Here is a 27966-nt window from a genome sequence, read left to right as displayed (position 1 = left end):
CTGGAAACTGAGCCTTGAGCCAAACTCCAGGTGGGGAGGGACACTGTAGCCCGCTGAGCCCATACCCTCAAAGAGGCCTCAAGTGGTCCAGGTTAGGGGCAACACCTGGCTACCAGCAGGAGCAAAAACAATTTGTCTCTGCAGTAAAGTCTCTCAAATTCCCAGTTTCAGCCTACAGGACTGATTCAAACTAAGCAAAAGGCTCACAATCACAGGTCACCAAACACACATGAGAGCAAAGCACAATGACAGTCACAAATTACATATTTAGTCAACAAACTACAGATTTACATTGTCAAGAACTGCAGATACTGGAATCATCAGACAGAATATAGAACAGCTAAGTGTGTAACATTTAAAGAAATAAAAGGTACAACAGTCACAAAGATCACCAACGAGAGAGTGTTAGGAATGAACGGACAAGTTCCCCCAAAACTAGAAATTCTACAAATAAAATATAAAATTGTTAAAATCAAAAAGTCCATCAACAGTTAAATATTAAATCAGACAGGGCTAAAGAGAGAATTAGTAAACTGGAAGATATACATAAATGTTTATACTGTAAGTGACTACATGACTGCAATTAAAATCAAGTTTGAGGATTGAAGAACGATCAAAGAGACCATGAGTTGTCACAGTTCATTTACACATAATGAAAATTGGAGTATTAGTGGTTAAAAAAAAAAAAGGTAAGGTGGAAATTCATCCTTCTTCACAGGAAAAATCTTTTCATAAGTTATTCCCTGAGACAGTCGTTCACAGACCCTGTCAGATGGGATGAGACAGGGGTGCTTGTGTGCACAGGGAGCCCAGCACAGGAAGTGTACTCCAGAGACCCCAAACGCCGGGTCCCTGAGGAATAAGTCTGCAGCGTGCAGGGCAGGAAGAAGGGTGGGCCGCTCACACTCCCTGTGCATTCTTGTGCAGCTGTTGGATTATTTCCTAGTTGTGTGCATTATCTATTCATCAAAAGGAATTTTCAAGTTTTAGGAAGAGAAAAAAAGGCACAAGCTACATGGCCCCTCAACAGGAAGATACAACTAAGGAAAATTTTAAGAACAAAAGCCTAAAATTATTGGGCAATACAATGACCTGGACATCTCTCCTCAGAAATTTCCCTGAATAGGGCACGTACAGCACTACAGAAAATGGCTGTTATTTCCACACATTTATGTAAAGTGGGGCTCTCGGAAATTCTGCAGCATTGTGACAAAGATAACAAACACAGTCCTGAACTCAATAGTCAGCTGACTTCACTGCAGACCAACTTCCGGCAGTCAACAGACAACACCTCGTTTGGAGAAGGCGCCGTTGGTGCTGCTCCTGGACTGCCAGGCTGCGCTCCCAGGCGTTGGGTCCCAGGCCACTCCTCTGCCACAGAGGCACTCTCCAGAGAAAGTTGGAGAAGGACAAAGAGATTTTGCAGAACAGACAGAATGCATATTTTTCTTAGACTTGCCAAGAAATAACAGAGACCAAAGCTTGTATTTATCTATAGTTTCTTACCCCAAAAAACAGGAAAGAAGAAACTGTATGAGAAATAGAACATTCTTCCATTGGTTGAATTCAGTAGCCTATTATCAAAAAGAAACAAAACTAATGGTTAGATTAATAATACTGCAGTTTAATCTATTGGTTTTATGAAATGGTAGATTTTATACAGGAACCACTTCCCAAAACAGAAAATACAATTTAAAAACTCCTAGGTAATACCAGTCGTGTGACATTGGGCAAATTACTTTTCCTCCCTGAACCTCAGGTTCATTTTACAAAACAGGGATTATTTTTAAAAACTTCCTCAAAAGGTCAAAGTGAGGCTTTAATGAATTGTTTAGAACTTTGCAGGTGACAAGTACTAAATTACAGCTACTGCTGCTGTGGCCACCATTAACCCTTTACTAACCTGTAGCCACGAAATCAGTGTTGGGTTTCTTTTTTTTTTTTCTTTCCCTTTTTTTTTTCCTGCTTGAGGAAGATTAGCCCTGAGCTAACATCTGTGCCAATCTTCCTCCATTTTTTTGTATGTGGGATGCCTCCACAGCATGCCTGGTGAGTGGAGTAGATCCATACCCGGGAACCGAACCTGCAACCCAGGCCGCCGAAGCAGAGCACGCAGGACTTTAACCACTAGGCCACGAGGCCAGGTCCTGGGTTTACTTTTTATAAGGAAAGTTTATTATCAAATTAATAATGTTGGCAAGACTAAGAAAACCTTAAATTCATAAACTGTTTTCAAGAATTTGCAAATGCTCAGAAAGTAACATGAAGAAATGAACTATTATTTGCTACTTACAAAGCAAACAAGTAATTGAGGAGGAGTAGTTGGGAGACAGAGAAGTTTAAGACTCAGTTTCTGCTCTCCGAGAACTTAGTTCCTAGCGAGAAAATAAAACTGACCCTCTTGAAATGACAGGTAACAATAAAAAGTATTTTATTCAGGACTTGTCCCTTGCCTACATCCAAAAATGATTTTAAGGTGACTCAAGACTATACTTTATGTGCTAAATAACATGATTAAATATAAGTTCTATTCACTTTCTATTAAGTAATACTTTGTTAGCCAAGTTTCAGCAACTATATGTTTAAAACCATTGAAATCTTTTTTAAGTTTATAATTCAAAAATTTTAAACCAATTAAAATGGAATTCTCTTCTCCAATTAGGACACCCTTGTCGCACTTTACTGTCCTTGTTTCATTAGTAATACTTTGCCCACCCTCTCTAATCAAAAAGATACACACTAAATGGTGATATTGCTGAAACTGGCTGATGGGGGCACGGGGTTTATTATACTATTCTCTCTCCTTCTGTATAGGTTTGAAAGTTTCCATCATAAAGCTTTTTTTCTTTAATGCTTACTTGTAAAAGAAGAAATATAGTAAATATAAATCTGTCTTACTGGCAAGCCTCAAGCCAATCAAAGGAACAGAAAACATCCAAGACAGTTCATGCTGAGGTGAAGATCAAAACCAAACAACTGGGGCCGGCCTAGTGGCGCAGCCGTTAAGTTCAAGCACTCAGTTTCAGCAGCCCGGGGTTCACCAGTGTGGATCCCAGGCGCAGACCTATGCACCGCTTGTCAAGCCATGCTGTGGCAGGCGTCCCACATATAAAGTAGAGGAAGATGGGCACAGATGTTGGCTCAGAACCAGTCTTCCTCAGCAAAAAGAGGAGGATTGGTGGCAGATGCTGGCTCAGGGCTAAACTTCCTCAAAAAAAACCCCAAAAAACAAAACACCAAACAACAACTATGGAAAACACTCTGTGTCTGAAATTAAAATACAATCGGGAACAAGAGAAAACCATATGCCCGAAACTTCAACCAAGGGTAGAAAAACATTTATTTACTCAAAGACCTGGAAGCATTTACATAAACAGTAAACATACATATATATATTCCTGATACCACACAGACCATTGAGCGCTATTTAGTAATTTTCATAGAAGTATTTGGATTCTTTGCCCATCTAAATTTTGACAGATTTCAGTTTTGTTTCTTTAGTAATGATGAGGCTGTGCTGGTGGCATTTTAAAAAATAATGTAGCATGACATTTAATTTAAAACAGAAAATAATTAAAGATGAATAACAATAAAGTAATTCTTCTTGGAGACTTACTACATTGCTGTAAAAGTATGTTGGAGTGTGAATCTTTTTCATTTTGCATTTATAGATTTTTTTAATTAAAAAAAGTCCCATTATCTGTCCCTGTTCATCAACTGTAATACACTAAATGTACACTGAACCTATTGTAGTGATTCAAATGACAAAACAAAGTTCACCGACTGAGGATTTTCCAGGGGCCTCATCTGGTAACAAGAGTTGCTGACATCGCTGACTTGTCAGAGTCCAGGTGCTGTTACCAGATCTACTAACTGTCTAAGGCCAAGGTCCAGGTGTGAGCCCAGGGCTGTGGGTCACACACACGCATCTCAGCACCATCTCTGGTGCTCTCCAGTCAACCAGGATAAACGACTCACCCAAGAACTCCCTCTGTTAAGGAGAGAAGGTAACATTTCACTGTAATTCATCAAACAACTTTTGGTACAAGCAAACCAAACTTAGCAAATAAAATGCAATTTTATATTGCAGCCTAACACACTAATTACATAAATTTGCCTCTTTATTGCATTTGGTGCACAATCTAAAAATGGATTCAGCCATGTTAAAAGTGACCACCTGAAGAAGTTTGTCCTGATTCAATGAACACAGAGTGGATCAATGTCAGTAGGGAAAATCTCACCATTTTTTCTACAGAGTTTATTTTCATTACTGATTACATTACAGAAAGTGTCCCGTATCTTTTGGCATCTCTTATCATACAAGAGCTTTAAATTAAAATAGAGTTTTTAACTTTGACTTAAGTATTTTGTCATTTCACAGACAGCCTTCCTTACAGTCATAAATATATTCCATTTTTCTAATTATAATTTTTCTTAGAGACTTTTAAATAAATCTATATATTTAGCTCTGATCCACCTGGAATTTCAGTGAACCATAATCACAGCCAGGGCTCTAAGGTACTTATAGGAACTTTTATTTGAAATCATAGGAGTCCGGTCAAATGGAAGAAGTCAGACAGAGTAAATATTGAGATATTCTAGTACCACCAGCCAGAATAGGAGCATAATATTCTCCTAGAGCACCACAATTTAATACGTTAAAGTATATGCCAGGCCTCTTGTACTTTCTAAGATACATGTGTGACAAATAGAAATGGCAAGCAATAGGATATATTGGAGTATAAGAGGAAGCCATTTGGTGTAAACCTAATTCGGTCTGACCTTGTTTTTTCCAAAAGGGCCTGACATGACCATTGAGCATGCATTGTACATCTGCTTAAGCATATGCTATGTCCCAAATACAAGACCAAATGGCCTTAAGATAAAGGTGCAACTTCCCCCCCCCCCCCCCCCCCCCCCGCCATTGGCATGTCCTTAGGGATAACCATCTTTCCTTAGGCTAGGAACTGATTGCTGCACTCACCTCTGACCACCCAGACCTGCCACCTGCTGTGTCCACCGAGACAGCAGACCTACTACCTGCTGTGCCCATCAATCACTGTGCAAACAGAGGAACCTCACGACTACTGTAAAAGGGCCATTTCAATCATCTGTGAAACATCCTCTTTGGGGTTATATAACCACTCTGTACATTCCACTTCTTTGGTGCCCTTCCTTCCTTTGGGAAGGAAGGCCCTGGGCCATGGTCCTCAGATTTTGGCTCAGAATAAACTCACCCAAATTTTCATTTATAAATTGGTCATGGATTATTTTCGTCAACATGTGATAGGTTATAGTTTTTCATACGTGCAAGAAAGAAACACTTTTCATATACAAATAAAACCACTGAGATTACAGCAGAGGATGTGTTCCAGAGCCGACTGCCCGGATCCATCACCGACTGTCCTTGGGAAGATGTTGAAATGTGGGGCCCTAGGTTCCTTCTGGGGAACAGGGATCTCAGCAGCACCTCCTCCTCAGAGGGTGTTGCAGGAGCAGGATGAGACAGTTCATGCACAATGCTTTGATGTCTGATAGAACAATCCTCAACAAATACCAGCTACTCTTATTTTTACTATCGTATAAGAAAGTATAATAATTCTGGGTGATAATCATTACAGGCAGGCAGCAACTTCAGAAGCACCCACTACAAGTTCATAAGTCAATGATCTGGATGTGGGAACACATATTCTTACAAAACAATGCTATAAATTATTAAAAAGATGTATCATCTAGTTTAGTCATAATGTACCTAAAATTCAGTTTTTGGTCACTATGCCATTCATAAAATTGTTCCTATGGAGAAATATGTTTTAGTTCCAATCAGGTGTTCTAAGAGTTCTTAGGAGTTTCTAGATATCTATTTCTGGAAATAAATAAATAGCTGAAACAGCTATAAAGTACCAGAATTTCAGAACTGATGAACTCCAGTGACTTCAAAAAACCCCACATTTCTACGATAATGAGGTAAGCCACTAGGACTACTTCATTGAGGGTTCTTTATTTCACTTTATGTAACATCATATGTCATATGTAATGACACTGAATTGGTTTAAAATCAATTGACGGTAGCTGAAAAATGAATATTGTGTTTTCAGATGTCCTGTTCATTACTACCAGAGAGCTGTAGGGTGCCTGCTCTAGCTTCTGTGGGAGACTGGAATTGGCCACCCCAAGATATGTCTCTTTGGCATGAGGATTATTTGGGGCTGGTTACTTTTAAAAACTGCAGACGTGAGAGAAACTCTGAGAAGTAGAAGTTACCCTTTGTAAGAGACATTTACATTAATAAGGGAAATCTCCATCTGTGAAGGTGTCTCCCTCTCTGTACCAGCAAGAAGCAGGAATGACCTTACCTCTAGAAACTTTTATCAATGCAGAAGGCAAGGACTTAAATCTGCACAATAACCTTACCCTTGTTTACTGTGCTTTTCTGGTAATCTCCTATAACTGGCTGCCCCTACCCCCAACATCCTCCTTTGTCTTTAGTTAAGGCTGGTATTTAAGGGGAGAGCTTCCGCCATTTTGGTGTGTTGCTCAGTTTTCTTGGGTCTCTCCCATGTATACTTGTTATAAAGCTTTGTGTGATTTTCTCCTGTTATTCTGTCTCATGTGAATTTAATTCATTGTCCAGCCAGAAGGACCCAGAGTGGGTAGAGGAAATGTCTTCCTCCCCTACACTTCCAACACTCTGAATTAATAGCAGGGCCCAGGGTCACACACGAGGGTTCTTTATCAATACTGGTGTTTCCTGGTAGTTTTCAGTATAAACATGTGGACATGGCTGTTTACCTCTGGGGTTGCTGCTGCTAAGCCCTTCTGCTGCTCCATCTTTCAGAAAGGAATTGTACATGTGAGAAAGTATAGTTTTGAGAAAGAAGAATAAACCCTCACATCCCCCCAGGAGTGCACAGGAGCCCGCAGCCTTCCAAAGTCATCCAAACCCCTAAAGGCTACAAATGGGATTGGCTCTCAGCCAGTGTGCATCACACCACCATGCTGACTGTGAACACAGAAATACTGCCCATGGCAGGTAAACGCCTGCTGCACTGGCCTGCCTAAAGCCCCAGTCCGGGCCAGCACTGAGAAGGGGCTGCCCAGCCAGCTTGGGCGGGTTCTGTGGGTGGAGGCCACAGTGGACCAGGATTTTGCCCAGCACATCTAGTTTCCCACATGAACTTAAACATCTCCCTGAGATTCAGGCAAAAGTCTTCCTGGTGGTGTGGCCGGCAGCTCTCTGAAGAAGCAGGGCTCGGCAGGGGCCGGCAGACTCCAGGTGGCCACGGCAAATGCGATGAGTGAACACTGAGCCTTCCTGAGACAACGGCCTCTGCCCCCTCCAGCTGGGCCCCCACCTCTCTACTTATTCACCATTTTCTTAATCTCTCAGGAGTGTGCAGCAGGTGAGGCGAGTAGGGCAAACACCAAAGGAACAACATTTCTCAAAATTCAAATGTAGATCCTGGAATATTTAGAGGCAAAATTCCATGATATCTGGGATTTTCTTTAAAATACTCCAGGGGAAAAAAAGTGAAAGCGAATGGGGATAGAGGAAGTAAGGATAGTGAAACGATGAAAAGGTCAAAGCCAGCTGACAGCTACATCAGCGTCCATTAAATTATTCTCTCTACTGTATGATTCAAAATGTCCATAAAAAAGGTAATAAATAAATAAATCCATTTTTTAAACTATCAAAATCCCCTTCTAAGTCAGTTTTCCCAGGATCCCTACATCAGCAAAGGGGGATGAGAGGACTCCATTTTTAAATTTTTCTTATTTGTATTGTTGTTGTTTCCAGAAAGCTTCAAGTCTGGAGTTCCCGTGACTCCTTCCTGCTGCACGCACATGTCTGAGGATAAACGCCAACGCGAGGACAGGGCCACAGTTGTGCCTGGGATGGCAAGCATCTTCCTTCCATGTGCCCTCCTGTCACCCCAGTTACGTTTATGTTTATTTCCACGAGTACCAAAGGTTAAACATTAACATTTTCAAAGACGGCTAACTAAGAGTGTGCAGACGGGACGCTCACCTGCCGCAGGTCCCCTGTGGAGGCGCTGAGGACGAGAGTGGGCACAATCATGAAGCAGGCGTTGTAGAAGAGCACCCCGTACTTCCCCAGCTCCTGAGAAGACAAAGAAAACCCCTCACCCACAGAAACAAATGTGTTTTTTTACACAAAAACAACAGATAAAAGGGATGGAGATGGATGGCCTCCAAGGTTCCACCCATCTCTTAACATTCTCACTGATTTTTTTTTTTTTAGGAAGATTAGCCCTGAGCTAACATCCACCGCCAATCCTCCTCTTTTTGCTGAGGAAGACTAGCCCTGAGCTAACATCTGTGCCCATCTTCCTCTACTTTATACGTGGGATGCCTACCACAGCATGGCTGTGGCCCCCACTGATTTTTTTTTTTTAAAGCATGCTATTCAAAATGAGAAATCGGGAACAAAATAAGGAACATTAAAAATGTTAATATAAACAGAACTCCTTAAAAACATCTGCTCTCTCTGTGAAAGAGCAGCAGGGTTCAAACACCAGGCATCTTGTTTTCCAACCTTGCATAAGCTGACTTTTCATTAAAGTGGCTCCACCACTTCCCATAAAAGGTGACACATTGTGATTCTCAAAAAGCAACAAATCTGTTTTGTAAAACTGCCACCATTAAAAAACAGTCATGCAGAAAAAAACAGTGCTGACAAAAAACAGCTCGTAGAAGTCAGCCTGCCTGTCAGAGGGAGCTCCCTCACTCAACACAAAGAACCTGGGACAAAGAAACAGACATCTGGCTCATCCTCCAGAGCTTCCGGAAGAGCTGGGGGAGGGGGGAGGGCTGGGGCCTCCATACGGAGGCAGCTACACGGAAGAGAGGCTCACGTGCCCACCAGCCCCCCACGACCGGGAGAGGCGCTGACTGCTGGACAGGACCTTACAGATGACCCATTCCAGTCACCGCATCCCAGAGGTGAAGCGACTGAGGTCTGGAGAATTTAAGGTTCAAAGTCACAATGACAAGTAGCAAAATCTGTATTGTTTCTGTCACCCACGTCTCCAGACTCCAAAACAGAGCTGTTCTCAGAATACCCCTGACTTCACCTTGGTCATTGATGATAATCATAAAATCCTGTTTTAATTTTAATTTGCTTTTCAGAATAACCCTCTTTTTATATATTCTGATTGTGCACCTAAAGTAGTGGCATCTTTTCCCTTCCTACCTTAATTTCCATCCAAAACTTTGCAAGACAAGGAGTAACGAGAACCTACACAGACAAGATAACTGAAAAGAAATTAGTAATTTATAGATCATATTATAGAAGTTAAATGACATGCCAACCTTACAAATTTGTTTTATTTTTTCATGTAATTTCAGGGGCCAGAGGACAAAGCCTAAAAGCCATAGGAGTGAAGATCTGGTACCTTTGGGTCCATTTTCTGTTTGGTATAAACTCCATTCGCTGCTGTGAAGATATCATTCAGGAACACAAAAATATAGCCTTCCAAGTTAAAAGCAAGGTCAGAACTGGGAGGAAGAACACAAGAGGAAGAGGATTGTTCAGAAACTCACAGCTTGGCCTGTTTATTTTTCCCTAATCAAATCCATTTGCGATGCCGGTAACTACCCTTTCTCTGGCGCATTTCCCCCTCTGTGGTGGAGAATGGGTAATTCCTCTGCTTTGCCTCCAGACAAAAACATAACTAGGCCATCAGGTGGCTTCAACTTAATCCTGAACGGTTTAAAACCAGAGGGACATTAACCATCTTCCTTTGTTTCTTTGCTAACTGATAAATCAGCATAATAATTGGGGAGCTGCTTTCCTAAGGGCAGTAATTTGTTCAACCCACTCAGTGGCTTTGCTCATGGCAGTAAACAGGGCATCCCCAGGGGACAGCCGTGTGGGGACAGCTGGGCAGTGAGGGGCAGTAGGGGTGAATGAGGAACTGGCACCTCCATCTGGTGCCCAAATAGCCACCTCATCCACCAGCACCCCTAGCACCCTGCCCATGAACAAGGCGAGGCAGGGATCCATTCCTTCTCTGCAACTCCTCTCAGGCTCCCTTCTTCCCATTCTTTTGAAGCACCTTCTCTTTGCTTTCCTTTTTAAATAAATAACACTAGTACGACAATGTCTGGGGGGATAAGGCATTGGGAGAAGACACAACAACAGCTGGGCCACGGCAGGATTTGTGCACCCGCACCTGACCTTGCAGACAGTATAGCCCCACACCGCAACTCATAAACATACACTGTCAGGAATGCTACCTCCACACTCTTAGGCTCACTACATGGGGGCCTGCAAATTTAACTGACAATAGACAGATTAATGGGAAAAATGGAATACAAATTGTATTAAATATCTTACATGCACAGGAGTTCACAGAAAAGAAGTAAGACTCAAAGAAGCAGTTAGACTCTGGGGCTTATATGCCATTTTAACAAAGAAGAAGGTTTGGGTTTTGAGGAACAAATAAATTATGGGCAAGGGACTAGGAAATATATGGGGGAATCTAATGGAAGGTAAGGGTTATTTTAGTGAAGTTTGTTTATGCAGACTCTGTCCTGGGTGATAGGAACTGCGTTCCCATTCCTGGTGCGGGAGAGGGGGACACCTTCACAAAGGGAAATTTATGGTCTGCCTCTAGGCAGAGAAGGGAAGGGCAAAGAACTCTTCCCACATCTGTTAAGTGTCAAGTGCCTTCAGCTCAAAATAATGCTTATGCCAAAGCGGCATATTTTGATCCCTTCAATATCAAAATAAGATTATTTCTAATCAAAGAGAAGGAAATAGGCAAAAATTGCATAAAAATCTGAACACAAATTAAACCCGATTTTGCTTGAGGCCTCCACTAGCATTATCATCTACCAGCATATTTGTGAGGACGTAAATTAAGTTTAGATCCTCATGACTCAGAATTCACTAGCTCAATCACAAAAATAGAATCTCTCAAAAAAAAACCTTTTCCAAACCTCTCGCCTCCCCACATTGGGCTGAGCGGGAAGTCTCCTATTCCCGAAAATGGAAAGAGCTGAATAAGCAGAAAAAGCCCGGCTTCTAGGGGAATGGAAAGGAGGCACGGCTCACCTCCCCGCAGCCGAGGGGAATTCCAGAGTTCTCAGCCCTCCCCCTCAGGGCCAAGAGCTCCCAACAGCCATCTGTTTAGGCCAGTCATGAAAGCACAGAGTTTGAGAGGAATTTACTTGTTTCATAAGTGAGAGCAGATTCATGGTTAAGCCTTGTGGTTGTCATTCAGGGCCGTTCACAGACATTCTCTTTCAACTTTTTCTGGATATGCGACTTGCTTTGTCAAACAAAATGCAAGAGGAAGTAACACATGTCACTTCTGGGCAAAAGCCTGAAGAGTCAGTACACGATTGCCCATGTTCTCTTCCCACCCGGACGTGTAAGGAAGTCCCCTTTGACGCAGGAGTTCCATCAGCCTGGGTCTGAGTAGCTACGATGAGCAGAGCACCCCCGCAGCATTCACCAATGCTGGTTTGCATGTGTGGTGTGAGCAGAATACATGTGGTATGTGAAACCACTGAGACATGCGGGCTGTTTGTTACAGGAGCACAAACCAACTCATCCAACTGAGTCCATTCTGCAGTTACCTGCATTTGAATAGGTTAACCTGACTCAGAGGAGAGAAGGGTGCAGTCACAGCTGGCCTGCAGCTAGAACTGTACTAGTCACCCACCAGGACAGTTCCATTCTGTGGGTGCTGAGGAAGGGAAAGTCGAGAACTACCATTCCAAGACGGCTCTTGGGTAAAAGTTTAGGAAACACTATTTACCCTTTCAGCTCATTCAAGTGTCACATATGTTAATTTCTATGGACTGGTTCTAGAAAAGTGCTTCCACATAGCCAGCATCTGAAGGGCCATTCCAAACCAAACACTTAGATACTTTTATAAACCATGTTTTCTACAAATCTTCAACTGGCTCTAAGTCAGTGGTTTCCAAGTTGAGCACTAAGAAACCTAAAAGAGAGAGGCTGCCCAGGGGAGACCCAGAGCATATGGGAGGAAGGCACCTTCAACAGAGCACCACTGTTTTTTAGCCACTTTACTCATATAATTTCATTTGAACAAAGTCTTCATGACGAAAACAGGCTCTAAGTGCTGTAACGTCTACACTGGTACCATACCAGAAAGACGGAGCACAGAGCGACAGCATGGAGGCCAGCCTTCAAGGGGCTGTACTCAGCCACAGCTAGGACTGGGGAAGAGGAAGCCACGAATGAAAACATACATTACAATGAAAACACAAATGTGTAAAGACACATGCACCCCTATGTTCATTGCAGCATTATTCACAATAGCTAAGACTTGGAAGCAACCTAGGTGCCCATTAAGGGACAAATGGATAAAGAAGATGTGGTTTATATATACAATGGAATACTACTCAGCCATAAAAAATGATGAAATCTGGCCATTTGTGACAACATGGATGAACCTTGAGGGTATTACGCTAAGCGAAATAAGTCGGAGGGAGAAAATCAAATACCATATGATCTGACTCATAAGTAGAAGATAAAAACAACAACAAACACATAGAAACAGAGATTGGATTGGTGGTTACCAGAGGGAAAGGGGAGGCAGGAGAGGGAAAGGGGTGATTAGGCACATGTGTGTGGTAATGGATTGTACTTAGTCTCTGGGTGGTGAACATGATGTAACCTACACAGAAATCAAAATAAAATGATAAAATATAATGATTAAACATATAAACCAATGTTACTGCAATAAAAGGGAGGCAAGGAGGGAGGGAGGAAGGAAGGAAGGAAGAAAAGATATTAAGAAAAAAAAAAGAAAACATACATTACAAATTTTAGTCTAGGCCAGGGACTACATGCCTGTATAATAATAAGAAACATCACTGTTTTTGCTAATATCTGTCACCATCCAGCATGCTATATTTTTTAACATTTCTTTTGCTTACTGTCTGTCTCCACTGAATAGAATGTAAGCTCCGTGAACACAAGGACTCTTGTCTGTTTTGTTCACTGCTGGACTCCCCAGTACCTGAACAATGCCCAGCATACAGCAAATGTTCAATGTGTTTCTGTTGAACTTGGCCTCATACCAGCATAAACCCTAGTTTATTATTATCTCATTTAATTCTCACAATGACCTAAGTAGGTGGATGCCATTCTAGAATAATCGCCACTTTACAGTTGAAATAACTGGGGCCCACGGAGGTTAATAGCTTGTGCCTGGTTATTAGCTAGTGAGTGAGACTAGACGAAGATCCAGACAGCCTGGCTCTGTGGCCTACACCCTTATTTAATTTGTAATTAATGATCCAGAACTCTTGCTTCTGAAGAGTTAAGGAAATCAATTTAACGGAAATTCCTCCAACCTTTTCTTTCTTCCCTTTATTCAGGTAGGTTTTTCTTTTCTGTTACCATCTTAACAGATGAGGAAGCTGAGGCAGAGAGAGGCTGAGAAACAGCTGGCAAGGGAAGGCTAAGTTTGAACCCAGAAAATGTAACTGCCCGCGTGCCTTAACCACTGTGCTATCCAAGACAGGAGTCTGAGTGCCTGCTTTCAAAAGCAAACTTGGAGTCTGCATTCCTGGTCCTGCAGATCAATGGATAAGACAGTAGTCATGCACTGGTATTGGCTCAGGTCCTGAGAGTATTCCACCCTTGGAAATAATGACTGCTAAGGCATCACAGGATAATGAAATAAATCCTTATACAAAGGCTTTATAAATCTGTTATTCTGCTTGATCAAATGCCTAAGAATTTTTCAAGTAAATTTTTTATTTTGAAGACAAACATTCAGTAATAAAAGTAAACAGTTCACTCCTTTTTATGAAGAAAAAGCTGTATTAGTATCTTGTAATGCTCTCTTTCTATGTTCTCAGAAATGGCCAACTTGGAATCCGGTTTGACTTTCACAAGAACACCTGGGGATTCAACTAACATCAACAGCTTTGTCTCTTGGCTGCTCAATTCAACTGCAGCCAGATGGAAAACGAAAACCGAGGATGGGGCTGGGCCTGTTGTCAAAGACACAAAGAAGTTATTGAGCAGAAACAGTCCAAAGTCTTACCCAGCGGCTATGAAAGCACCAAGAATGATGGCAAAGACACTGACAATGATGTTCACGGAATACTGTTTCCTGTAATAAATAAATGGATGGATGGATGCACAAATAAGGAGAAGAGGAAGAGAGGAAAAAATATGGATTATATTTTTTAAACAAACTAAAAATAGACATTGTTAACAGCTTTATAGCTAAAATCTAAGGGACAATGCTTTACATAGAGAAAGCACTAAAGTCTGTAAGTGCCAGACCAAATTTACTTTATTTCTTAAGCAGTTGTCTTCATCTAATTATAAACTTATTTCTCTGTTCTCACTACACAGATGCTGGGATGAAATGCAGAAGAGCTACCGCTGGTAGGTCTAGGCTGAGTGTACTCATGTCAAGCCTACAAAGATTAAGATAAAATTCAATATAGGACTTAAAACATCGGGCCATCATCCAAATTTCATTGTTATATAATCTTCACAGCAAAATCAAGAATCATGTTTTTATATGTCAGCCTAAATATCCTCATGAGAAACTTTTAAACCAACACTATAAAATCAACTTATTCTGATGTTACATTATAATCATTGCATCACAATGGATTTCCCTGGTTTTCTGCATTCCCATCTTACATGTCTACATGGACAATTTTCCCTCTGTATTCCTAATCAGTGTGTATTACATCTGGCTCAGGAAACAGGTTTATATCTGTTTTGGGGTGCTTGTTTTTTTTATAAATTTCTACCACAAATATGTATTATTTGTCTAATGTAAAATTACAATTAAAAAATCACTTATTAAGTTCTTAGGAAAACATAGAAACAGGAGATTGCTTTTAGGTGAATAAACATTTGTCCTTAAACAACTGCTACTAGCAATTCAAATCAACGATTTGGAAAGATGACTCGATGCTGAGAATTTGCTAGGTAAAAATAATTCAGGGGAGGGAGGAGAGGACACCACAGGAATAGACGAAAAAGAAAAATCACCCGAGTATGATGGTTTCCAGGAGCAAAGTAAGTGGAATGGTAAATTTCCTGAGCACGGTGAACATCGGCAAGCTGTCAGGAAAAGATTCAAGTACAATAACATCAGACAACAAGTACTTTTTTAACATGTTTTACATTTTTAACTAAGCCCACTAATTTCCCAAATTAAACTTAAGGAATTAACCTTAATTCTCACATATACCACTAACAAATCACATTAAATAATAAAAAGAAAAGGAGATTAAATAATTTCATGCCACTTTCACCTATAAGCAATTTAAAACATCATACTATCCAACTACTACAAAGATTGTGCTAAAACTAGTTCATAATGTAAACCAACACACCCTTTGGCAAATCAAGTTGGGACTACATATCAACAGTCACTAAATGTCCCTCACCTTGGACCTGATTATTTCTTGCTGGAAAACGTATCCTAAGGTAATCATCCAAAGGAAAGACAAAATCCTGTGCACAAAGTGTTCACTGCAGTGCGGTCTTTGGGAAAACATCAGAAACAACCAAATGCCTGACAACAGGCAATGATTAAATTAAGAGAAACCCACTTGAGGAAACATTATACATATAATTCTATAGTATAAAACTTTACCAGTATTGGAAAATGAATATTAAAATAAATATTAAATAAATCAAAGAGGACACAAAACTACATAGAGTCTACAGCTGTATATGTACATTCTATATAGGGGAAAAGACTGAAATGAATATTTAAAAGTGTATTAGAGGATAGAATTACAGATGATTTTTCCCACAAACTGTATGTTATGACGTTACATTCAATGCCTTAAAAAATACTTAAGAACCTTTCACCCACTCTCAAAACCCAGAGATGCCAGGACACAGGTCAATGCAAAGCCCAACAGCCTGTCAGGGCTAGAAGAGGCTACTTTCATCTGCTTCCAGAAGTGGCCCTGAGACGATGGTGACCTGGGGAAGGAGAGTCAGACCCTTCGCCAGGAGGGACAGTGGCCAGCTCCTCCTAACCAGAGCTGAGCAGGGGTTTCACATTATCAATGACTCTACAACCAGAGAGCAGGTGCGGAAAGAATTTTCAGGAACTTTTTATATCCACACTTAAAGATGTCTTATGAGGCTGGTTTGAACTGCCTTTTTCAAAGTAAGCAAAAAAAAAGTCTTATTATTTTCAATTAACTAAAAAACATTTTTAGATGATGACTTTTAAAAGCAGGTAAATATAATTAACATACTTAAAGGAAAAGCTGAATGTTTCCCCCTAAGATCAGGAATAATACGAGGATGTTTGCTGTCCCCCCGACATCTGTGCAACATTGTACATGAGGTTCTAGACAGGGCAATTAGGAAAAAAAAAAATCCAGTTTGGAAGGGAAGAAATAAAGTTATCTCTATTTGCAGATGACATATACATAAAAACTCCCAAGGAATCCACTAAAAAATTACCAGAACTGGGGCTGGCCCCGTGGCCGAGTGGTTAAGTTCGCGCGCTCCGCTGTAGGCGGCCCAGTGTTTCGTTGGTTCGAATCCTGGGCGCGGACATGGCACTGCTCATCAGACCACGCTGAGGCAGCGTCCCACATGCCACAACTAGAAGGACCCACAACAAAGAATATACAACTATGTACCGGGGGGCTTTGGGGAGAAAAAGGGATAAAATAAAATCTTTAAAAAAAAAAATTACCAGAACTAATGAGTTAAGCAAGTGTGCAGAAAACAAAATGAATATAAAAACATCAATTGTACACTAGCAATGAGCAACCCAAAAAGAAAATTAAAGCAGTTCCATTTATGATAGCATAAAAAAGAACAAAATTATTAGGAATAAATTTAACAAAAGAAGTCTAAGGCTTATACACTAAAAACTACAAAATACTGTTAAAAGAAATTAAAGAAGACCTAAACAAATACAAAGATATTCCATGTTCATGGATCAGAAGGCTTAAGATGCCCCAGATAGATCTACACATTCAACACAATCCCTCTCAAAACTTCAGCTGGCTTTTTTCCCCAGAAATTGATAGGCTGATTCTAAAATTAATATGGAAATACAAGGAAACCAGAAAGCCAATTTCAAAACCTACTACAAAGCTACAGTAATCAGTACTACCTAGTACTGTTTTAAGGATAGACATATAATCAGTGGAATAAGACTGAGAATCAAGAAATAACTCCTTACAATTATAGTCATTTACTTTTCAACAAGGGTGCCTAGAAAATACAATGGGGAAAAAACCAGTCTTTTCAACAGATGGTGCTGGGACAACTGAACATCTACATGCAAAAGAATGAATTTGGACTCCTACCTCATACCACGTATAAAAAACTATCTCAAGATGTGTCAAAGACCTAAACAGAGGAGCTAAAACTCTTAGAAGAAAGCATAGGAGTAAATCTTCACTACCTTGGGTTAGGCAAAGTCTTCTGAGATATAATATCAAAAGCACAAACAACAAAAGAAAAAACAGATAAATCAGACTTTATCAAAATTTAAAACCTTTATAAATAGATAAACAAAACATGACATATACATACAACAGAACATTATTCAGCCTTAAAAAGGAATGAAATTCTGATACATTCTACAACATGGATGAACCCTGAAAATATTATGCTAATCAAAATAAGCCAGACATAAAAGGTCAAATATTATATGATTTCACTTATATGAAATATCGAGAATAGGCAAATTCATAGAGACATAAAGTAAAATAAAGGTTACCAGGGGCTGAGGGCAAGGAGGAATGGGGAGTTTCTGTTTAACGGGTGCAGAGTTTCTGCTTGGGATGATGAAAAAGCTCTGGACATAGTGGTGATGGTTGTTCAACACTGTGAACATACTTAACGCCCCTGCACTGTACACTCAAGAAAGAGAGTCCACCAAAATGGTAAATTGTATGTTAGGTATATTTTACCTTAATTACTAATTAAATTTTTTAAAACTTAAAACTTTTGTGCTTCAAAGTACACTGTTGAGAGTAAAAAAACAAGCCACAAAATAGGAGAAAGTTTTGCAATCATATATAATAAGGGACCTGTTTCTAGAATCTATAAAGAAGACTTATACCTCAATAATAAAAAGATAAATAATCCTATCAAAAAGTAGGCAAAAGAAGCTACATAAACGGCCAATAAGCAGATGCTCAACATCATTAGTCATTAGGAAAAGGCAAATCAAAACCACAATGAGAGAACAACTCAGAACCACTAGAATAGCTATCATCAAAACAACAACAACACATCTGGCAAGAATGCAGGCAAATTATAACCCTTATACAGTGCTGGTGGGAATATAAAGTGTTGCAGCCACTTTGGAAAACAGTTTGGCGGTTCCTCACACGTAAACACAAAATAGCCGTATGGCCCAGCAATCCTACTGCCAGGTATAGACCCAATCAACGGCAATCCCATTCCCCCACTTCATCAGAGCAGAAACCATCAAGTCATCTTTCTCTCCTTTCTTTCTCTCATATCCCACATGCAATTCATCAGGATATTGTATTAGATCTTCCTTTAAAATATATCCAGCACCCAGACTGTGGCCTCAGTCAACGCTGGAAATAGCCAGGGGATCCTTGGAGAAATAGCAGGAAAAGTCCAAGATAAGCCTGGGACATCACGTGCCAGAAAGCAAGGAAGTAAAGACTGCTGGAGCCCCCAGAATACAGGGGCCAACTGAAAGGGGCTCCCGCTGGCCTGAGATGGTACAATTTGAGCCTCAAAAGAATCATTTCTCTAATGAATTGAAACAAAGTAATGAAACAAATAGATCAATGGAACACACTAGAGAGCCCAGAAATAAACCCACGCAGTCAACAGATCTTTGATAAAGGAGCAAACACAATTCAATGAAGAAAGGACAGTTGTTTCAACAAATGGTGCTCAAACAACTGGACATCCACATGCGAAAAACTGAATCTAGACACAGGTCTTACATCTTTCATGAAAATTAACTCAAAATGGATCATACACCTGAACGTAAAATATAAACTATAAAACCTCTGGAAAATGAATAGGAGGGAATCTAGGTGACCTTGGGTTTGGTGATGAGCTTTTAGATACTACACCAAAACCATGATCCATGAAAGAAAAAATTGATAGTGGGGGGCCGGCCCGGTGGTGTAGTGGTTAAGTTTGCATACCCCGCTTCTGCAGCCCAGGGTTCACAGGTTCACATCCCAGGTACAGACCTACACAACACTTGTCAAGTCACACTGTAGTGGTGTCCCACCAAATATAAAATCCTCTACAAAACAGAGGAAGATTGGCACAGACTTTAGCTCAGGGCCAATCTTCCTCACCAAAAAAAAAGATACTGGTACTTCATTAAAATGTAAAATTTCTGCTCTGAAAGACAGTGTGAAGAAAATGGAAAGACAAGCCACCGACTGAGAGAAAATATTTGCAAAACACATACCTGATAAAGGATCTGTATCAATAAATGAAAACTCAAGAGTTCATAATGATAGTAAAAAAGAAACAAAAAAACCACTCTCATTGGTCACCATTGAAAGTGACACGACACTAATTTATTACTGTGAACATTTATAAACAAAGGTTTTACCCTGCTTTTCCTGTGTGAAATGGTGAAAGTTTGTATTTATTGAGGTTTAGACAATACACACAGGAAGGGTGACATAGTCAGAAAATCACCAATTTGCAATTTGTAATGAAATAATGGATCTAGACAATGATCATCAATGGATGCTAAAACCCTTAGGTGAAAGATTGATGGGGAACTTTCTAATGAAGGGACAAGATTGACTCCTTAAAATCATTAAAAAGTGGAATTGATCAATTTAATATCATTAAAAATGAGATAAAACATTATGTGGGGTAATGCAGTAGAAAGAACTCAACATCACCAATAAACTGATATTGCCTGGAAAATTGAACCTGATTCCGATCAAGCCTCTGGAACCAACTACCAGTTTATGGAAACTACAGGGATAGAGGAATACACCACATGACACCATGTATAAGCAATCTTCCTTCCTTCTTCCTCCTAGTTGTCATTTGCTGGTTCCCCCTCTTCTCCCAGAAAGCCCCCATGGCACCCGAGAAGCCCTCATCTCACCCAGCCTGCACTGTATGTAGAGAAGTGTTCTAGAACACGTGTAATAAGGATGTTTCCAAGATCACTAAAAAAACAAGCCTCATCTGCAAGGTAGAGACCCCCACAGGAGAGGGAGCAGCTGTTAGTGCTAACTGAAGCCATGGCCCCAGAGCGCAGGTGAACGCAGTCAGGCCAAGAGGACACGTGGGAACAGCAACAACATTTGCCACAGGGCGCTTTAAAGCAAATCTGAGGAACACTGATTGTCCTACGTGCAGAAGGAAACAACAAGCCGACCAAAATATATAACTAAAAACAATATTTCACCTGTTGTTTTTCACACCCACAACCTGTCCTTCCAAACACGAGTGAAAGGCGACAGGCCTCCATTCACATTTCTCAGGTTCACACACCTTCTCCTTCTGGTCCACCTCCAACCTGCCCCTTCTCCACCCACGCCATACAAACAGGTTTTCCTCCATTTCTGTCACCCTTTGCACAAACTTTATTTCCTCATTATTTACGTTTTTGTCACAAAGGTGGTGATCCTAATGTGTGTTCGTTAGGCTACATATTTCACACCACATTTTCCAATTTAAAGGACGGCTTGGTCTTTTTACATTTCTATTTTCATTTTGTACAGTTACTTTTAATAAAAGCAGTCAATCAAAGGACCCTAAAATAAATACAGATGCAAATTTCAGGAGTGTATGGCACACACTTGAAAATAACATCTGTCATTTATTTTTCCCTGTACCAAATCTGACGTACACCAAATCTGACAGAATATTCTGCTTTTATAAAACTGTGACGACACCAGAAGTTACACAGAACCATATGCATGTATGTGAATCTCCCTTATTTTGATTTCTACAGATCTCACATTGTATGCTCAGGCTTAAACACAAGGAAAAAAATATTGGCTTTTAACATTTCTAAAAACATTATCAAATTAAAGTAAAAACTCTACCTTATTTTCTTAAATTATTCAATATTACTCTCTCCTATATGTAGCCCAAGCAGTATCGTGAAAACTCAAACCTGGTCTTTTGTACCAACAGAAGCAAAGGAAGAACCTTGTCCCCCACAACCCCACACTCTACCTTAATTTACTCGTGCTTGATAATCCACTTATGTGGTTCCCAACGTAGAGCAGAGGCAAAGGAAACAGCTTCAATTAAAAAAAGAAAGAAGATTTGTTTAGAACTCCAATAATGCATTTTCCTTCATATATAAAAATGGTGACATTCACACCCCATCACTAAGCAAATCATTCTGAGTTCCTTTCCCTGCAATGACTGTGAATTTTCCAGAATCCAAACAACATTCACAAGTTCCTCCATGTGATCAAAACAATTAGGTGGGCAGTGATATCCATAATCACGGGTGGGCAGGGCGTGGGGGTGTGGGCTGGATAGAAACAGAAATCTTGACCTTGCCCACATTAGTACACTATTTCCCTAAAGGAACGCTCTGAAAGAGCACCTCTCCCGTTGGTGGGTTGGTGAGTTGAAGATGGGTATTTACAGTTTATGCATGAGATTCAGGAGGCCTGGGAGGCGTTCAAAATTCTGTTATCTTCGCCTATATGCATTTTTCTGGACAAAGGCAAAGGGTCATATCTCTCATTGGAATGTCACACAGTTCGTGACCCTTTCAAAAAGTTGTGTATACCAGCCAAATTACTTTGGAGTTACTTTATTTGCTTTAAATGCCTAGAATGATTAAATAGCTACCAAAGTCAAACACCGTACCCTTCACTTGAATTAGCTTTACTGAACTCTGAGCTCCTGAATTATTTGCTGATTGTCAAGAGACAGATTGTTAGGAACAGACAAACATTAAGTCCTAGTCTCCTGTAAGTGGAAAAAATACATATCCTTTCATAAGTTCAAACAATAAATTTTAAGAACTTTTTACCTGATCTAACAGTCTGTAGCTATCAAGGTGAGTCCAACATTTCTTTTTCCACTAAACAGACACTAAGCATGCAACTCAGACAAGACATCCTTTGAAAGATTTTGAAATACTATGTGTCATCTACAAAAAAAAAGTTATAGAATTTTTTAGGATCAGGATATTTCTTCAAGGAAGAAGATACACGGAAGAGAGGCTAAAAGATCGAGGATCTTCCCCTTTATTTGTCAACATTCTGGCTAACAGCCTACAAATCACTCAACAATAACACAGCTGGTGATGTTCCAACTTCACAGGGTCTTAGGCATTGAAAAGAATCAGTTGCCTCTATTTCCATATATATAATTCAAAATAAAAACAATAGTGACTTCTAGTTTCTGGTAACGGTGGGCTACATTATTTGTGCTAATCTCCCAGCTGACGACAATTAAAAATACTAGCTAAAATAACTTAAAACCTTCAAAAGAGCATGGAATAACTGGGAAGATAGTGAGGAATCAATCCCTAGGCCAAAACCATAGGGGACACAGAAACCCAGAGAGAAACAGTGGCACCAGAGGACAGCAGAGGTGCATCTTCAAAGCTCTGCCAAACTAGAATTCCACCCTCAACAAGAATATTTTTCAAAAACAAAGTAAAAACTTGGACTTTGTCAGACAAACAGAAACTAAAGGAATTTAAGCAGACCATCAGTAAAGTAAATTCTAAACGAGGTACTTCAATCAGGAGGAAAATGGAAAGTGTGAAATGCAAAAAGGAAAGAAAAACAAAGGAAGCAGTAAATCTGTGGGTAAATATAAATAAGCACTAAGGGTTTTTTCAAAAGAAAATATAAATGTATTGTGAGATTTAAATAGAATATTAAAGAACTTGGTGACAAGCCAAGTATGCTCTGACGAGAGCATATAAGTTGGGAGGAGAAGCAAATGGAGGAAAAATCCTTACATTGTTGAGGGAAGGATACATTTACTACTCAACTTGAGAATGTGGTAAGTTAGCTGTGCCTGTTGTAATTTCCAGGGTAACACTAAAAGAAATGAAACAGAAGAGGTCCACCTCATATAATTAAACACTTTAATCACCCAGAAGACTGAACTAGTTAAATTTTTAGGCACCTAACAAAACAGCCTCAAAACACATAAAATAAAAACAAGACAAAACAAAAACCTGACAGAAATATCAAGAGAAACAGACAACTCCACAGAGATGACGGCTGTGCTAATATCTCCCATCCCACATACTCTTAAAATGTGCCTTTGACATTCCCTTCCATCCAGAGATAGGGTCTATGTCCCTTCCTCTTAGAACTAGATGGCACTGTTTCGACTAACAGAGCACAGCTGAAATGATGCCATGTGACCTCTGAGGCTAGGTCATCAAGAGGAATGCAGTTTGGGTCTTGCTTGCTGGGACACTCACCTTGAAGACTTCAGCCAGCCTGTCAACCATTCTGACTCCCCTGAGCCTACCATTTTGTAAGGAAGTCCAAACTAGCCTACACGCGTGACCACATGGAGAGACCTGAGATTACAGTTAGAGAGAGATGAGTGACCAGCCCCCAGCTGCACTAACCGCATCACCATTGTTTCAGCTCTGCCATTGTCTGTTTGCAACTATATGGAAGCCCTAAGCCAGAACTGCCCAGTTGAGAACTTCCTGAATTCCTTAACCACAATAACTGTGAGAAATAATACAATGATTATTGTTTTGAGTCACTAAGTTATGCAGTAAAAGATAACTAGAACACAGATAAAAGGTATCTACAGAAAACCCACAGCAAACAACATACTTAATGGTGAAATGTTAAAAGCTTTCCCTCTAAGATCAAAGATGCCCAGTAATACTATTTCTACCAACATCGTCCTAAAGGGTCTATGTTATACAGCAAGGCAAGTGAAAAGAAGTAAAAGTTAGAATGTTGGAAAGAATAAAACAAAATTGTCATTTTTTTGCAGCTGACCTGATTGTGAATCTAGAAAAAATCCAAAACTACAAATAAATTACAATTAATATTCCATTATTTTGCAGATACAAAAATAATATACAAAAGAAATACAAAAATAAGCACCTCTAATTTTCCAAATGTATTTTTAAAATATACATGCAACGGCAAAAAAAAAAAAAAGAAGTACCTCAGAATAAATCTAACAAAAAATAGACTCTACATGCTGGCCCGGTGGCGCAGTGGTTAAGTGCGCACGTTCTGCTTCTCCGCAGCCCGGGGTTCGCCAGTTCGGATCCCGGGTGCGGACATGGCACCGCTTGGCAAGCCACGCTGTGGTAGGCGTCCCATGTATAAAGTAGAGGAAGATGGCCATGGATGTTAGCTCAGGGCCAGTCTTCCTCAGCAAAAAGAGGAGGATTGGCAGTAGTTAGCTCAGGGCTAATCTTCCTCAAAATAAATAAATAAAATAAACTCTATAGAGAAAATTATAAAACTTTACTGAGGGCAATTAAAGAAGGGGTATGTATACCATGTTATACATATGGATTCGAAAGATTCAATACTTTAAAGACATCAATTCATCCCAGACTGCTTTACAGCTTCAATGCAATCCCAATCAAAATCCCAAAAGGTTATTTTTTCTGAAACTTGACAAGCTGCTTCTAACATTCATATAGAAATGTGAAGAACCAAGAACTAGGAGGAAAGACTCGCTCCACCAAAGCGCAAGACTTTTTCATAAAGCTATAGTAATTAAGACCGTGTGGTTATGGTGCAGACAACACAAAGAGACCAATGAAAACGCATGGAGAGCCCAGCAACAGACGCACACATATGTGAACGGCACATGGGAACACAGTGGCGTGGTCCAAGTGGCACAGCACCAGGGACAGACCTGTCAACTGAGTCTGTGAAAAGTGAGTGCTCTCTGGGGAAAAAATGAAATTGGACATTAACCTCACATCATACACAAAAATCAACTCCAGGCAGATTAAAACTTAACTCTGAAGACCTAAATACCTTTTATCTAGAAGTATATCTTCATGACCTCAGAGTAAGGAAGGATTTCCTAAATAAGAAAAACAGTGATGAATCATAAAGGAAAAGATTGATGAAATTTAACTATTTTAAAATTACGATTCCTACACATGATAAAGAAATACATGCTAAAGAAAATAAAAAGAGACGCCACAGAGAGGGAAAATGTATCTGTAATACTGCATATAACTAACAAGAGGACTATCATTAACATATTTTTAAAAACTCCTACACGAATCAGTAAGAAAAGACGTCAACCCAATAGAAAAATGGGCACAAGTGCTGAACAGGTACTTCACAAAAGAAGACATCCAAACCGGCACTAAAAAATGAAAAGGTGCTCAACCTCATGAGTAACCAGGGAAATGCAAATTAAAGTCAAGAAAATGTCACTGCACCTGCCAGACTCCCACAATCTAAAAGGACCGACACACCAACAATTGGCTAGCATATGGAGCCACATGCACTGTGATGCACTTTCGTCAGGAGTGTGGACTGGTACAACCCTTTGGAGAATACTTTGACATTGTCTACGAAAGCTGAAGATACGCACACCCAGGAGCAGCATTCTACTCCTTGATATACCTCCCAGAGAAACTCATGCGCATGTGTTGTTTTGGACTGAACTGTGTCGCCTCAAAATTCATATTCATTCTTTTCCAGCCCTCCAGTGCATGTATTTGGAGATGGGGCCTTTAGAAGTAACTGACGTTAAATGAGGTCAGAAGGGAGGGGCCCTAATCCAATAGGACTGGTGTCCTTATAAGAAGAGGATGGGACACCAGAGATCTCACTCTCTTCTCCAGAGAAAAGCCCACATGCGGACACAGAGAGAAGGCAGCTGTCTACAAGCCAAGAAGAGAACTCTCACCAGAAACCAACCCTGCTGGCACCTTGACCTTGGACTTCCTGCCTTCAGAGCTGTGAGAAAATACACTTCTGTTGTTCAAGCCATGGCAGCCTTACCTGACTAGTATATGTGTACTGACATCCAACTATAAGTACGTTCAGAGCAGTGCTTTTTCTTTTTCTGGTGCCCAAACTAGACGCAACCCAAATTACCGTAAACCGTAAAACAGGTAAGTAAATTATAGTATATTCATACAATGAAAATAAAAGAATATAGCTACACACAACAATATGGGTGAATCTTACCATCATAATAACAAGTGAAAGCAACAAGATACAAAAAAATATATAGAATTTGATTCTCTTTATACAAAGTTCAAAAATAGGCAAAAGTAAACTATATAATTCAGGGATGCAAACAAATTTAGAAAAATTACAAAGCAAGAAAATTATTATTACAAAAGTCAGAAGAGCTGGTTAGGAGGATTTTGTGGTCTGATCTCACAACCTGGGGCATGGTTACAAGGGTAATTATTCATTCAACTATATTCAGATATAATGCCTTTTTCTCTATGTAGAGATGAAATTCCACAATTTTAAAACATTTCAATTTTTCCCATGATGACTGGGTTAATACCTTCTATATACTTCAACATTTTGTTTTTCTCTTTTTGTAGATGGCCCTGTTGATGCCATAAGCATGTGCTTAGTCAACCTGATGAATAATCCAGTGCCAGGTGCCAGCATTTTTCCAGGCCTTAGAGACATGTCAGTGAACAAGCCATGTGAGGTCCTCACCCTCAAGGAACTGACAGTCTGATTTAACCTTCTTAAATCCAAATGTCACTATAACAAATTTAACATTACCCATTGTACGGGACTGCTCTAAGAATTAAATGCCTGGCCTAATGCCTGGCACCCAGCACTCTTGAATACAAGTTAGCTCCGTTCCACATTCCCAGGAAGGAATGGCAGGTCTCATGTTTCTGGTTCCACCATGAAAAAAAACATGTATTTCTATGTACAGTTATGCATCACTTGACAGGGAGACGTTCTAAGAAATGTGTCGTTAGGGGATTTCATTGTTGTGTGAAAATCACAGACTATATTTACACAAACCTAGATGGTATTAGCCTACTGCACACCTTGGCTCTATGGTACTAACCTTATGGCACCACCATCATTTCTGCGGTCTGCTGACCAAAACCTAGTTATGTGGCACATGACTGTATATCAAATTGTATTTTTCATTCAACTCATGGCTTTTATCAAATCAAGCTATAAATGAAAACTTAAAACAGGGATCAGTGAACTAGGGCCCATGGCTAAATCCAGCCCACCTCTTGGGTACATAAATAAAGTTTTATTAGAACACACTTATACTGATTCATTTATATATCATCTATGGCTGCTTTCATGGTAAGTGGCAGAGCCGAATAGCTGCAACAGAGATGGTCTGGCCCACAAAGCCTAAATATTTACTAACTTTTCCTTTACCAAAAAAGCCTGCCAATCCTTGATACAGGGCTTTGTCATTTCAGAAGACACATAGTATTTACTTAATGTCAACTGCTAAGCACACACTTTTACTATTACTATGTTACATTAATGGATAACTGAATGATATAAAATCTTTATTAAGACATTTCTACCCAATGTAGTCAGGAAGAACAGTGTATACAGAAATGGACCTGTACTCTAAGATCAATTTGTATGGTATTTTCACATCTTCCATCATAGCTATATGTACTTTTCATTACATACCTTTACAGGAATTTTCTTGTCAAAATCAGGGAAGTGAATTATTTTATTTAGCTTGGACACATAGAGTATCATTATGGTAGCTGCCATCTAAAGAAAAGGGGAGAGAGAAACTTCAGCAAAATATCTGGAAAACGGATTCATCAAAAAGAAATACATTCAAAGAAAACCATTTTTTAGGTTCCAAAAAAAAAACTATTTCTTGCAATATTAAAATTGCTTTTCTTGCCACTATATGGATTCCATCAGGATCATAGGCCAAAAGTACAACACCAAATATTCTAACCCATTTCTCAAGGGGCTCAAGGAACATTGACAGAAGGAGAAAAGGAATGGTGTCCCCAAGTGACCAGAGTGATCACAGTCGCTGAGGCCACTTGA

General features: G+C 39.9%; 1 protein-coding gene across 12 annotated transcripts in view; it reads right to left on the bottom strand.

The window, feature by feature from the left end:
• SLC35D2 (solute carrier family 35 member D2) overlaps positions 1–27966 on the bottom strand; it is a 57085-nt gene that overhangs the window by 15507 nt on the left and 13612 nt on the right. For 6 of the 12 annotated variants that reach the window (XR_011531397.1, XR_011531398.1, XR_011531399.1 and 3 more), the window contains exons 3-9: positions 27589–27675; positions 21179–21246; positions 15026–15097; positions 14055–14123; positions 9417–9519; positions 8030–8122; positions 1507–1574 (exon numbers count right to left, since the gene is read on the bottom strand). Coding sequence is in view for 6 of the 12 variants with exons in the window: in XM_070589892.1 (XP_070445993.1) it covers positions 1507–1574; positions 8030–8122; positions 9417–9519; positions 14055–14123; positions 15026–15097; positions 21179–21246; positions 27589–27675 (560 nt within the window). In the remaining 6 variants the exon portion in view is untranslated. The remainder of the gene's footprint in view (positions 1–1506; positions 1575–8029; positions 8123–9416; positions 9520–14054; positions 14124–15025; positions 15098–21178; positions 21247–27588; positions 27676–27966) is intronic. The other 6 variants (XR_011531400.1, XR_011531401.1, XR_011531402.1 and 3 more) reach the window with 2 other exon arrangements.

This window comes from Equus przewalskii, chromosome 22 (assembly GCF_037783145.1).
Source record: "Equus przewalskii isolate Varuska chromosome 22, EquPr2, whole genome shotgun sequence".
Taxonomy (NCBI): domain Eukaryota; kingdom Metazoa; phylum Chordata; class Mammalia; order Perissodactyla; family Equidae; genus Equus; species Equus przewalskii.
This window is presented reverse-complemented; position numbering and strand designations above follow the sequence as displayed.